This window comes from Phoxinus phoxinus (assembly GCF_949152265.1).
Source record: "Phoxinus phoxinus genome assembly, chromosome: 2".
Classification (NCBI taxonomy): Eukaryota; Metazoa; Chordata; class Actinopteri; order Cypriniformes; family Leuciscidae; genus Phoxinus; species Phoxinus phoxinus.
The window spans coordinates 21,662,578-21,677,246 of record NC_136877.1 but is presented as its reverse complement, the minus strand read 5'-3'; the positions used below and the strand labels follow the sequence as shown (position 1 = coordinate 21,677,246).

The following is a 14,669-nucleotide window of genomic DNA, read 5'->3' as shown; positions in this document are numbered from 1 at the left end:
ATCTGTATTTTTTATTATCGTGTGTTTCATTTGAATACGCTATCTGACCAGCAGCGTCGGTACAATGATCCATGAGTTGCTTCTGGCTCTCAGTGGATATCCTGGGACCATATTCACTTGGAATAAACGGAATGGATTGCAGGTATTTTCATTATTCTGTCAGTGATGCATTTAACAATATATCTATATTACAGAATGGATAATTTGCATAATGGCTGTACGGAAACAGGAAACTATTTTTTAACTAACATGCCAGTAGTTTTTGTTTCACATTTATAAATACATTTATAAAAAATATCCCTTAATGTTGCGATGCTTGGTACACAGAATACCACGGTAAAATGATAAAAATGTATTACAATGGTGCATGCATGCCCCAGACATGGTAATATCATGGTATTCTGAAGTAGTTCAAAAATACCATGACAAAAAAAGCAATACTTTGTTTGTATTCCAGTGTAAAATAAGATGCATCACGTGTTGTTGATCACAGGTGTCCCAGGACCTTCCATTCCTCCACCCCAGTGAAACCAGTGTCCTCAATCGGCTCTGTAAAATGGGCACTGACTATGTGCGCTTCACAGAATTCATAGAGCAACACACGGGTCATGTCCACCAACAGGTAATCAGATCCTATTCTCATGCATTCATTGTGTGTCAAGGACATGATCAGATCAGGCAGAAGTGTGATTTCTTCTCCATGCCTCACAGGAACACTACTCCAGCCAGCCGAGTCAGTCTGGGCTTCATGGCATTTATCTGCGTGCGTTCTGCACTGGGCTGAACTCTATGCTGCAGCCCTATCGACAGGCTTTACTGGACCTTGAAAAAGAGGTTGTACATTTCTAGTTTGAAGTCCTTATAGTGCTTTCAGGTCCATATTTGCAGATAATATTAAACTATTTCTTTTTTTTTTCTTACAGTTTCTTGGTGATCCACACCTCTCTATTTCTCATGTAAACTACATGCTGGAACAGGTGAAGAGAAAACCTGTACACCTGATCCACTGAAATATGTGGAATTATCTTAGACTACCGTTCAAAAGTTTGGGGTCAGTAAGATTTTTTTCTATAGTTGTATTTAAGGGAATTAATACTTTTATTCAGCAAGGATCGATTAAATGACTGGAAAGACGTTTAGGCTATAAAGATTTAAAAAAAAATCTGTTTCAAATAAATGCTGTTATTTATAATAAAAAATGTATCACGGTTTCCACAAAAATATTAAGCAGAACTGTTTTCATCATCAATAAGTAACGGCTGCTGAAAATAAATTTTTGCCAACAAAGTGATAACATTTCACAAGATTACTATTTTTATTGTATTTTTGATTTAATAAAAGTAGCTTTTGTGCGCCTTCAAGATTTGTAAAAATCTACCTGACCCCAAACGTTTGAACGGTAGTGCATACAGTGGGTTATTTAATTACATAATTTAAAAATATTATTTAAATTAAATCCCATATTTCTAATATGGACATTGAGTATATGTCTAACTTGCGGTTTATTCTGTTGTTCAGTTTCAGCTTCTCTTCCCATCTGTGATGGTTGTTGTGGAGACCATCAAGTCTCAGAAGGTTGGTAACTAGATGGGTGCCACCTGTTTGCGGTAAATGATTAGAAGAGTGTATGGTTGGAAATAATAACCTTCTGAAACTTTCTTCTTGTTTCAACAGATTCATGGCTGCCAGATCCTAGAGACTGTGTACAAGCACAGCTGTGGAGGACTGCCTCCTGTCAGGATGGCCTTAGAGAAGTGAGCTCTCAAAAACCCTACTAAAAACCCCTAATGCTTGAACGCAAGACACATCATTCTATTTTTACTGCTCTAATGGTAGTGTCTGTTTCGCAGGATTCTTGCAGTGTGCCATGGCGTGATGTATAAGCAGCTGGCGGCGTGGATGCTGCACGGGTTGCTGCTGGATAAGAGCGAGGAGTTCTTTGTCAAGCAGGGTCCCAGTGCTGGCGGAGCCACAGCTGCACAGGAGGAAGAGGAGGAGGACCTGGGTATCGGAGGGCTGAGTGGAAAACAGCTCCGTGAGCTGCAGGATTTGGTGAGCGACTAAGGATGCATTTACACTAAATGGTTCAAGTGACCCAATTCCAACTTTTTACAGATTGGATATGACCCACAGATGTGTAAGCAGGAAAAAAAGCACATGTATTCTGATATTCTCAGATCGTTTTCAGACCTCGTTCATATGTGGAAATAAATCTGATTGACACTGTCTGACACATGCATTTGCGTCCGTCATGTAAGCGGATGGATCGGATATTCCCCTGTCAATGCGAGTTATACATGATGTCACTGTGGTGAATGACTTCAACAGGTGGACACCGACATTGATCACATGACTTTGTTTAATGACGCAATGGAGGACGATGCTTGTTTCGCCAAGTGTACAGTGTAAATGCAAATATTGAATATCGGTCACTTTTAAAAGAAGATGTAAGCTGGTCTTAAAAAAAATCTGATATTGGGCATCAAGACCTGTTGTGTAAATGCGGCCTAAATACCTGAACAGCACTTCCTGAGATTGTATGATTCAGGCTGGGTCATGTGTCTGAATTATTAGGCTCGAAACATAAACTTCCATATATGAACGCATGGAAGGATGAGTTTTTTTTTCTACGGGCCCAATAGTTACGATTTGTTTGACTTGTCCTGAGAATATTTTCAATGGCTGCACCACAAGCAATGATAATTTTTTTCTTAGCAATGCTTTAAAAATAATAATAATAATATCAGTTTTATTCAATTGAATAGATTTAATATTGTCATGTGAAAAGTTTTCTTTACAAAAAATTGTTTTCCCCCAAAAAAAACTTCAGACAGCGCCTAGCAAAACATCTACTATAATGATACAATTTATCTTACCAATGTATTTTATATATGTGTAAAAATGTATATTTCTATTTAATATTTTATATTAAATTAATATGATCAGTTTTCATTTAGGTCTAAAGCATTTATTAATTTTAGTTTATGTTAATATCAACATTTACCTCTACATAATTAAAATCAAAAGCTGTATCTGTTCATATTTTTTTTATTTAAATTCATCAAAAGAAGGGGTAAGCAACATAAAAAGGACACATGAAACCAAAATTAGATGTTTAAATATTTATTAGGAAAACTAACACGTATCATAACGGAGAAACAAAAAACTTGCTTTACGGCACGACGTCACATACATCAACAACATATCCGAAGCAGCCTCTATGGAAGAAACTAGCACGCATTTCAGACGTGAATCATGGCAGAGTCGACGAAGAAAACAAAGAGTTAACGTTACTGTCGTAAATACCACTCACGCAGAGCCGTCTCTGCACTCAGGGCCTGATCCCGGCCCTGAGTGCAGAGACGGCTCTGCGTGAGTGGTATTTACGACAGTAACGTTAAATACAAGTAATCCACAGCGACTCTAGGGGTCGCTGTTTGAGAAAAACGGAAACTGCATAGAATGCCTTTAACAGAGGCAATCAATGAAAACAATGAAAAAGGATTGCAAATAAAAGCTTGTTTGCTAGAGAATATTTCCTCTTCCCTACCATGCTCCGCTTCAGTGTCCTTTTTTTACTCAATCAAGAAGCGGCAGACAATGAGACGCAGGTGTGCAAGGACAGACCTAAACAAACACATACAGAGTAACACTATCAAACGTATTACTCATTGTTAGTTAATGTTAGTGAAAGCATTTACCAACGTTAACTAATAGAACCTTATTATAAAGTATTACCAATTTTATTTTTACAATTTTTTTTTTTAATTATTCAATAAATATAATAATAATAAAACAGCATTAATTAACATTATAAGCTTTTTCTGGATGCAAAAAAATAATATTAACATTCTTTAAGGTTTGTTACAAACGCTGATTTTTGCAAAGCATTATAAAATATATACACTTCACACTTTGCTCCCTGGCAAAACATCTTCTAGAATGTGATGAAATATTTGCTATTTTAATATTGTTGTTGTTTTTAAATGTAATCAAAGTACACAGCTGCCTTTAAACAGCCATCAATAGAAAAAGATTGGCAGCTGAATGGTGTAGTTTTACTGGTTGTGATTTATTCTAACAATTTATGCATTTTCCTTGTCATTACTGTCCCGCTGTAGAGACTGATTGAGGAAGAGAACATGCTCGCACCTTCTCTGCAGCAGTTCTCCTTGCGTGTGGAGATGCTTCCCTCATACATCCCTGTTCGAGTAGCTGAAAAAATCCTCTTTGTTGGAGAGTCAGTGCAAATGTTTGAAAACCACAACCAGAGTCCATCCCGAGCTGGTGAGTGAATGAGCGTTTTGCGTCTGTTGTTCAGGTGTGTTCGTGATGGTTTGGTTTCGTAACGCTGCCCTCATGTGGTTGCTCAGGGTCTATACTGAAGCATCAGGAGGACATGTTTGCAGCAGAGCTCCACAGACTCAAACAGCAGCCTCTCTTTAGTCTGGTGGACTTCGAGAACCTTGTGGATGGCATTCGGAGCACAGTTGCTGAGGTTGGTCCAGTAACTAAATTGGGTTTTAAAGCTGAATCCCAAAGGGGGAAACATGTCTATTACATCTCTGGGTCATATTTCACAAGATGAATGAAGCCCATTTTTAAGCCATTATGACATTATTTTCCAGATGATGTAATCGAGTCAACCTCTTTATGCTTTCAAAATACTTAATTAGTTGTATGCATATTTTGAAATAAACATTAAGGGATAGTTCACCCAAAAATGAAAATTATCATAATTTACTCACCCTCAAGTTGTTCCAAACCTGTATGAATTTCTTTCTTTTTGTTGAACACAAAAGAAGATATTTTGAAGAATATGGATAACCAAACGGTTGACTTCCATAGTATGGAAAAAAAATATTCTGGAAATTCAACTGTCAACTCAATATCCTCTTTTGTGTTCTGCAGAAAAAAGAAATTCATACAGGTTTAGAACAACTTGAGGGTAAGCAGATGATGACAGAACTTTATTTTTTGGGTGAATTATCCCTTTAAAATAATTTCTCCATAAAATCATTTCATTTTCTCCATAGTTTTTAATTCGTGCTGACGCATTGCTTCATGGGATTGTAGTTCTTTCCCTCACTAAATTCATTAATTACATAGTCTTGTACCTTTTATATTTTTGTTGGCTTCAAATCAAAGTTCTTAATGTTATGATTACCTCATAGCTGATTGGCTTGGTTCATGAAGTATAACTCTTTAACAAAGACTTTTTTAAAAATCCCTATGGGAGAAATTAATGGAAAGAATACTTCCGGAGCAAACGCAGCTGAAAAAGTGTTTCTGTAATGTGAAAAAAAATGAGGTAACACCACCATAAGGTCCCATTAGTTAACAAATGGATTAATGAATTAGCCTAACTAGCAATGAGCAATACATTTGTTACAGCATTTCTTAATCTTTGTTAATGTTAGTTATATTATTTATAATGGATATGAGCTAACATGAAACTTTATTAAAATCGAAAGTTTTGATTTTGATTTGAATGATGTATTATTAAATGTTGAAATTAACATAAAAAATATTAATAAATGCTTCAAGTATTTTTATTGTTCCTATTAACTAATAGTTAACTAATGTTAACAAATGGAACGTGTTTATAACTAATTATAAAGTGTTACCAAAATGGTTTGAAATTTTAATTTAGAAAATATCGTGTATTGTATTAGTAAGGAGAATCTAAAAGATGATTAGATTAATGGCAGAGCTCCTCCAATCATGGAAAACATTGTGATTTCACGCCTGGAAAATTCATGGAAACTTTAACAATTTGAAACGTCAAAATGTAACTTTTTTCAAGGTGAAAAATAAGCATATTTTCGTGAGATTCACCCGCACTAATAGCTCTACAAAATACCAGTTGGTGTCCAGATGAAATTGTGTTTGTCTTTTCTTGTAGCACTTATGGACTTTGATGGTAGAGGAATCAGATCTTTTGGGGCAGCTTAAGGTAAGCGGAGCGATTTGTTGATGGTACCTTTTCGCTGGCTCACTTTTGCTTTCACAATGAATGAGTTGTTGCTGTTTTAGATCATAAAGGACTTTTACTTGTTGGGGCGAGGTGAACTGTACCAAGTCTTTATTGACCTTGCTCAACATATGCTGAAAACCCCACCATCTGCTGTTACTGAACATGGTATTGATTCCTTTTTCTTATAATGCATGAAATCACCCTCTTCAAAATCTTCCATCCTCTTCATTATTCCTCTGATTTTGCTATTTTTGTTCCAGATGTCAATGTGGCATTTCAGCAAGCAGCTCATAAAGTGCTGCTAGACGATGACAATCTTTTGCCCCTCCTGCATCTCACCATAGACTACCAAGGGAAAGAAAGCAAAGGTATTGCCTACCCACTAGCATTTTTATCCCTCACCAACCACATATTAAATACTTTACATAACTGTATAACTATGCTCGCAGAGGCTTCTGGGAATCGAGAGGGCACCACTCCTCCACAGGAGAGTTCTCCTCGTGAGGCTCCGCCCACTGGCTGGGCTGCGCTGGGATTGGCTTACAAGGTTCAATGGCCCCTGCATATTCTTTTCACTCCTGCTGTGTTGGAGAAGTAAGCCATTGTTTTATATTGGCCATTATTCCATTAAGCAAGTGTATGAACAACACCACAGCGGTTAACCCTTGCTTCATTTCAGGTATAACGTAGTGTTTCGTTACCTGCTGAGTGTGCGTCGTGTCCAGTCCGAGCTGCAGCACTGCTGGGCCCTGCAGATGCAGCGCAAACATCTTAAATCAAACCAGACGGATGCAGTTAAATGGAGACTCCGCAACCATATGGCCTTCCTAGTGGACAACCTTCAGTATTACCTTCAGGTTACAACTTCATCTCTTTGACTACTTTGACTACTGCTAAAAGTATTTTGCTGATGATGTGAAAAAACATGTGCTACTGTTTAAAGGTTAATAGTAAAAAATATATATGTTTTTGAAATAAGTCTATTATGCTCACTGAAGCTGCATTTAATTTATATACAAAAATATTATTTTATTATTTTATTCCTATGATGGCAAAGCTGAATTTTCAGCATCATTCCTCCAGTCTTCATAGTCACATGATCCTTCAGAAATCATTCTAATATGATGATTTACTGCTCAAGAAACATTTCTTATTATTATCAATGATGAAAACCGGTGTGCTGCTTATAAAAGAACAGCATTTATTTGAAATAGTTTGATCCATTTGATGTTTCTTTGCTGAAGTTTAATTTTTTTTTACTGATTCCCCCAAGTGTACATGCTTGTACAACCAATACTAGGTCATTAGAAGGTGTACCACTATTGGGACCTATTAAGATGTCAACATTGCATCTTTATAATAAATACCCATTAGCATGATGAATGATAAAATAATGAAAACTATTAAAGCAACACTAAAGAAAATTTTTGTCCTTAAAATGTTTCCAAAATCGTATCAGTGGTTCATCAAGTCGTAACAGGGTGAAAGGCACTTCTGGGTTCGCTTTGCGGCCCTATATCTGCTATAACCGCACTATGCAAGTTTGCCAGATCGGGTAGCGTTTCTGTAGTTCGAATGAGACATAAGAAAACTACAAATTTGACTTGCTTTACGTCAAGCGTTACAATAGTCATTATTTTGTCTTTCTTCGTTTCTGATGTTGCAATACATCATACTTTCATGAAATAATGCAACATACTCTACCTTGTCTGTGGACATCGTTCATTCCAAAGCCGGTGCTGGATAAACAGCGAGCGAGCGTGCGTGCGGTAGGCTAAATTATTTACGACAGTGGTAATGGACAATTCCGCTTCCAACCTGTAGGGCGACCGAAGAGGAAAAGTTCTTTAGTGTTGCTTTTAAAATATATATTTGGTTTATCCATTTAAAAACTTTCATCGCCCGGTTTCACAGACAGGGTTTAGATTAAACCAGGATTAGGGCTTCATTCAATTAGGAAATTTAAGTAGATTTTATAAATGTAAAAAAAAAAAAAATTACTGCATCTTGAGAAAAAAACTATGGGACTGACATGTTTTAAGATTTTTTTTACATGCACACAGATTCACCAGAGGAAGTGTAACATCTGGACACCAAATAATATTTTTAACATACTAACATACTAATACTTAGTATGCAAACGGAGACCAAGCAGAAGAACAATGAATATATTTTAATATAATTATTTTGCATTGTTCTTCAGGTGGACGTTCTGGAGTCTCAGTTTTCGCAGCTCTTACAACAGATCAACTCCACACGAGACTTTGAGAGCATTCGATTGGCTCATGACCATTTCCTCAGCAATCTTCTTGCACAGTCTTTCATATTGCTCAAGCCTGTGAGTGTCCCGAACAAATCTCTGTGTATCCCAGATTCTGTGTTCTGCTTTTGGATAAATATTTACCTTTATTTCTCTCCCAGGTGTTTCACTGTTTGAATGAAATTCTGGACCTGTGTCACAACTTTTGTTCCCTGGTCAGTCAGAATCTTGGGCCTCTGGATGAAAGAGGAACAGCCCAGCTGGATATTCTTGTGAAGGTAGCTTTGCTTGTGTGAATCGATTTTGAAATTATTCCTAATGCAAGATTTTATGCGCATTTAGTTAATTTCTGACAAATAAGAAAAAAAATCATGCTTTGGTAAATCGTAAATCTAAATTGAGATAAAAAGCTGAATTCGAAATTGACAATCAGAATTATGACCAGTTGAAATTGAGTTGTAGATTTATTTATTTTTGCAGGAATTTTTTGTCATAATTATGATTTACTAAAGTTTGTTTTCTTGTGTGGCAGAAATGTTCCATAAATTCTTCCATCTGTAATAATTTAAAAATCTTCCAAATCAAGACTTTCATGAAATTATGATTTACCAACATGTGTTTTTAATGTGGCAGAAATGGGCTTGAATAGATATTGCTGTACTTTTACTTCTCAGGGATTTAGTCGTCAGTCGTTCCTGCTCTTCAAGATTCTTTCCAGCGTTCGGAACCACCAGATAAACTCTGACTTGGCACAGCTGCTGTTACGACTAGACTACAACAAATACTACACACAGGCAGGAGGCACGCTGGGAAGGTAGGCATGAGTGATGCGCTGCTTTAGTGAGCTGATTCATGCACAAATTTAACATGTTGTTCATTGTCCTGCAGTTTCGGCCTATAAAGTGGAGCCTGAAGATCTCGGAGGCAAACCTCACACATTTGTGCATTTCAGCTTAAAACATGCCCAATACAATACTTGTTGATTTGTACATTAAATTAATATATGATAGGGGTCCTGTCAATGTCACTGCTTGTGTCCAGCTTTTACCGTACTCTCAACTACCCTATGCCATTTTACAAAAAGTAAAACTATTCCTTAAAATGTGTAAATACCATGTGCTTTGTATTCTCTGTTATGAAATAAAACCAACAAGTGAAACAATCACGATTTCTTTATTTCATAAAAACTATGTACAGTAAAACGCATGCACTAAAACAGAGGACATTTAAAAGACACGTGAGACGACACCAGAGGACAGTGGTTTACGTGGGCGGGTTGTGACAGAATTTCGAATTGCTGTCATAGCTGAGGCACTTTCCACAGATCAAGCTCTGAATCAGCCACTCCAGAGAGACGACGGGCACGTCCGGGGCCACGCGTTTCAGTTCCTCAGAGGGACATGCAGATGCGGTCACTGCCAGGTCTAACTTCATGTTTGCAATGTCTGTTAATGACAAAATTGACATCACGTTATTCCATATGCTTTTCTAATCACTTTGCCACCAGTTTTTTTGTGTGCATAGTTAAACGGTACACTATGTAGCTTCAAAATGTAATGAGCGAGTGCATCGGAAGTGCAGAGTCCGCTCTTTGGGTCATGGCATGCCATTTTGCGCGGCCGAGCGCACTGTTCAGCAAATTACACCCAAACAGTGCGCTCGTGCAAAACGGCATGCCATGATCGGAAGAGCAGACTCTGGGTTCTAGGATGCTAGGATGAAGAAGAATATAATGAGCGATTATATCATGAATCCATCTTTCAAACCATGTTTTTGTCTTATCCTGAAGCAAGGTTATTATAGGTTTATTTTTAGTTATCTATTTAGTTTTTATACATTTAGTTTTAGTAACTATAGTTTAGCAGAGTTAACAGAACATTTTCTACTTTCTAAGATTAATCTTTTAAGGTTATTTCTATGATTAATCCTTTAAAACATTATTCTTTTATTGATCCATGCTTTTGTCTATTGCATCTTTTAATATCATTTACTCATAGTTATAGTCATATGTGTTCTCTTCAGACCAGACATTTAGTTTACTTCTACTCTGACAAATATTATTTGTGGTCTAGACATGCTATTTGTTTTTCTCCGTTTTCTGCTCAGTGTGTGTGTGTGTGGTCTCCTGTCTAATATGTGTGGTATCTTGTTAAGTTTCACATAAGATGGTTATCTTACCTGGAATTAAGGTACAGCTGTATTTGCATAATGTCTAGACATGATGGAAATACTTATTTGGACATTTCTGCTTCTCACTGGTTCACACACAAAGCGGTTTTGCTGAGAAAAACAGAAAAAGGACGCGGACGAGACTCGAGCGCAACGCTCATGCATTAAAGGAGAACTCCGGCGCAAAATGAACCTTTGGTCTAATTACACATTGTTACCTAGTCAACCGTTATCTGAGATTTGTTTTCATGATTATCGAATGGTAAATAGTTGTATCTCTAAAAACAGTTTAGCCTATAACGCTAGTATATGGGGCATAGAGTAATGACAAATAAAAATCGCTTGTTAATACCACTAACAAGGCTCAAAATAGCCCCACACTAACACGGTAGCATAATGAGGGTCCCTACCTTCAAACCGAAGCATTGAGAACTTTGTCAGTGTCCAGACAGTTTAATAAGAAGATATTTTATACATAGTCAACTTCGCGTATACAGGCAGAAGCGATCTTTGAAAAACAGTCTCTACCAGTCGACCTACGAACGCTGATCCAAGTGCGCTGAACTGTGTAGAATCTCATATGGTCCAGCGCACTTGGATCGGCGTTCGTAGATCGACTGGTAGAGATTTTGCGCCGGAGTTCTCCTTTAAAATAAAGTAGCGCAGTCCAATGAAAAAAACTTGCTTTTCCGATACAGGATGAGAGCTTATTATTACTCACAAAAACAATTATTTATTTTTGCTAATTATTATTTTATTGCAGTTATTTTTTCAGTAACTGTTGTTAGTGTTTAGTTTTTCATTTATGTTGAAATTACTATTTTATTTCAGTTTACAAAAATGTTTTTTGACCAATAGATTAGTCTTAGTTTCAGTTTTCGTTTATGAAAATTAACCATGTCCTGAATCACTATAATACGCCAATATTAAGTGTTTCTATTCAGACTATCTTAGACCTGGCAGGACGACAAATGCTGCGGAATAGCCCAGTACCTGTGTGACTCATCATATAAATGAACAAAAGCAGCTCCAGCTACAATGTTCTTCCACAAGACACATGCATAGTTTTGTTTATTAACCACTAGAGTGCCAAAAGTTACATAGTGTCCCTTTAAAGCTACATCTACATTTACGAATTAACTAAAGGTACTGTTACCCACCAGAAATGTCTTCATTTTCTTTATGGTGATGAACTTTTGCTGCACCACCCATGGAGAGCAAAGAGGTCCACAAGTCCACACGATCTTCTGATATCAGCATCACCTTCAGTGCTTTAAAAGGGTTCCCACGAGGATGCCTGAGGACAGGGAAAACACAATCACAAAAGAAAATTCAAGCACCTAAGGCTTTAAGGCAGCCAGCAAAAAATTAAACAAATGTATTCGAGCATCTGGATTTTACAAACCCAATCCAAATCAAGTCCATATGACGTGCAATAGAATTAAAATCTCTATCGTAGGCCAATTTTGTATCGTTTATATCGCATATCGTTTATATCGCCCATTACTACCTTAAAACATCTCTTTTATGGCTTTTAACCAATGACTAACAGTTTATGTGATTTATTGCTGTCACTATCGTATAGATATGTAAAGCGTATTGGTCAACATGTGTTGTTTTAATTGTGCTATATAAAAGACCAAACAAGACAAGCTCTCACCACTCCACAATGCATCCCTCTGGCCCCAGACCAGCAGGAAGTAAGTAGTTCCTGTAGTTGAGCAGCTTTTTCTCCTGGCAGCAGTCCCTCACCCATATCTGAGACACACAGGGAACTCCACCGGCCACACACAGCAGGTACTTCCTGGTCCGACAGTGCTGGTCGGCAATCAGCAAGCTCTGATAGGCTGCTTTACACTGACAATGCAGAAAACACACGTACATAAAACACGCAGCTCTCGCAGGAGAGAGAGGAGTTGTTTGAAATATATGAGCTCACCTGTTCTTCATTAAAGTCAAGCAGGATCATTCCTCCTCCCGCCTCCAGCTGTCTCACTGTATAGAGCTTGTTATATGCGGCTCTCAGCACACAGTCTAACGAGAGACAAACTACATCACAGTCCGATACAAAACAGTTCTGGACTATATATACACAGTATATATGTAAGCAATAAGGTACGAGATGCTGTGTGCTGTATCGTGAATAAGTCACGGCTGAAGGGCGTTGGTAGGCACAACGCGAAGCTGTGATTTATTCACGATACAGCACTAGCCTCGAGTATATAAGCTTTTACAAAACGGTTACCACACAATACAAATATTAAAGGCAAAAAAATATGTATCAATGCAACTTTCATGAAGTAAAATCACTAAAAGCCTTTCTTCCGCTGGAAAAAAAAAAGTCCCTGACCGTGAACGGCAACAGAAGTTACATTATTATGCCATTAGATGGCAGCAAAGACTGTCTTTATGAGAGAGTCAGTCAGTAGAGAAGGCTTTTATATCGAAAGGACTGAAACTTGTTGTGAACACGGAGGAGCAAGACGCAACTGACAAATGCTTTGACTAGTGCTGTCAGTCAGGGCACAGGGAAACCCATTAACTGTTAAAAGGACAAGATATCATAGTGGACATTCAAACAGATTTTTTATTAAGAGCATAGGACTGACCTGAACGAAAATGCTATATCTTAATGCAGGCAATACACTCGCTCACTCGATCTCTCTCTCTCACAATATTCTACTCTACAAAATACAGTAAGCTTCAATGAACAATGTCAATGAGAACAAACATGTTTACGTTGCTAAGAGTGTTGTGTAGTGATGCACCGAACCGTTGGGTAAAGCGCTCATAGCTATTGACCAATCAGAATCAAGGACTGGAACCATTTTATATATATATACATACACACACACACACACACGAACGTTTTCTCCAGTCACGTCATATTATCCTCCAGAAATCATTCTAATATGCTGATTTGGTGCTCAAGAAACATTTATTATGCTGCTTAATATTTTTGTGGAAACCGTGATGTATATATTTTTCTGGATTCTTTGATGAATATAAAGTTTAAGAGAGCAGCATTTATTTGAAATAGAAATCTTTTGTAACATTATAAATGTATTTACACTTTTGATCAATTTATCCTCCCTGAATAGAAGTATAAATGTCTTTCCAAAAATGAAAATCTTTGTGACCCCAAGCTTTAGAATGATAGTGTATAATCGTACTGCAAATTCTTGTTAAAAATAACCAAGCCATTTTTCCCACATTCCATAATACATTATAAACAGCAATGCCTTAAAATTATTAGCAAATTAGCTATGTTTACATGCACACGTTTTGTTCAGAATGATTTCCTTGATGAATCGGAACATAGTGTTTACATGAACGCTAAATAAAATGATCAGGTTGATGTGCGCGTTTGTCACAAGCTTCAAATCGGATTTAATTATTTGACATGCTTTGACACTGCACGAATACAGAGTTTCACGCTGTTGTCACATCATCCTTTTCGGTTTTAAAAAGCAGAATTAATATTTGAATAATAGCACATTAAGCTCTGTGCCATCAAACAGTACAGATGCCCCTTCCTGTGGCCCAATCAAGCCATCTTACAGATGAGAGTCCGAAGCAAGGAATGCTGGGCACACTTCAAGGAGAATTGTAGACTGGCACGACAGTCATTTATGACACTATATTTAACAACAGCAGCTCATTCCGTGCACCATACGTCATTTCTATGTCATTGTACATGCGCAGTACTTTCCAGTTTCGGCTCGGTTTTCAATCCGATCAAGCGTTTACATGTCCTATCGAACAGATTAGAAAAGGTTTAAACCAACCCTTTACAATCCGAATGAAATTTGGCTAATTCATTCTGACTGACGTGGTTATTCCGACTGTGCTACTAGTCCGATTACAAACGGATTATTAGGGTTCATATAAACGCATGCTGTATGATGCTTAATTTTATAATCACCAGCAAAATAACAGAGCCTTATAAACAATGAACGCTCAACACATGCAGTCTAACACCTCACCTTCATCCTCATCTCTGGTCTGGTGGTCTGAGTCTCTGTCGCTTTCAGAGGATGCTGTCAGCATGAAGACAAATCCCATGAAGAGAGAGGAGTTTTCAGGCAGAGGTCCATGTGTCGCCACCAGGTCATTGGGGTCATGGGGCAGGTCTACGCCGCTCCCAGATGTGTTACAAGCAGCAATACGCTGCCCTGTTGAAGTAAAACAAAAACATTAGAAACAATGAAAACACTACTTTGAACCTGACTGTTGAGACCGGGTTTTTAACAGAGAGCCCAT

General features: G+C 37.5%; 2 protein-coding genes across 4 annotated transcripts in view; one reads left to right on the top strand and one right to left on the bottom strand.

Moving 5' to 3' along the window:
• Positions 1-4: 4 nt before the first annotated feature.
• Positions 5-9,464, top strand: tubgcp4 (tubulin gamma complex component 4). Its single transcript, XM_079595375.1, has 18 exons — positions 5-142; positions 494-622; positions 712-834; positions 924-977; positions 1,519-1,575; positions 1,675-1,754; positions 1,851-2,052; positions 4,122-4,287; positions 4,374-4,498; positions 5,906-5,956; positions 6,037-6,142; positions 6,238-6,345; positions 6,427-6,571; positions 6,657-6,834; positions 8,181-8,315; positions 8,399-8,515; positions 8,912-9,051; positions 9,126-9,464. The coding sequence occupies exons 1-18, from the start codon at positions 65-67 to the stop codon at positions 9,136-9,138; spliced, it is 2,007 nt and encodes a 668-aa protein (XP_079451501.1). The 5' UTR covers positions 5-64; the 3' UTR covers positions 9,139-9,464.
• The window catches only part of tp53bp1 (tumor protein p53 binding protein, 1), a 31,445-nt gene continuing 26,170 nt past the window's right edge, over positions 9,395-14,669 (bottom strand). For all 3 annotated transcript variants that reach the window (XM_079595352.1, XM_079595351.1, XM_079595353.1), the window contains 5 exons: positions 14,393-14,581; positions 12,346-12,440; positions 12,067-12,263; positions 11,567-11,703; positions 9,395-9,682 (listed from right to left, as the gene is read on the bottom strand). In XM_079595352.1, coding sequence (XP_079451478.1) covers positions 9,501-9,682; positions 11,567-11,703; positions 12,067-12,263; positions 12,346-12,440; positions 14,393-14,581 — 800 coding nt within the window. In that variant the 3' untranslated portion in view covers positions 9,395-9,500. The remainder of the gene's footprint in view (positions 9,683-11,566; positions 11,704-12,066; positions 12,264-12,345; positions 12,441-14,392; positions 14,582-14,669) is intronic.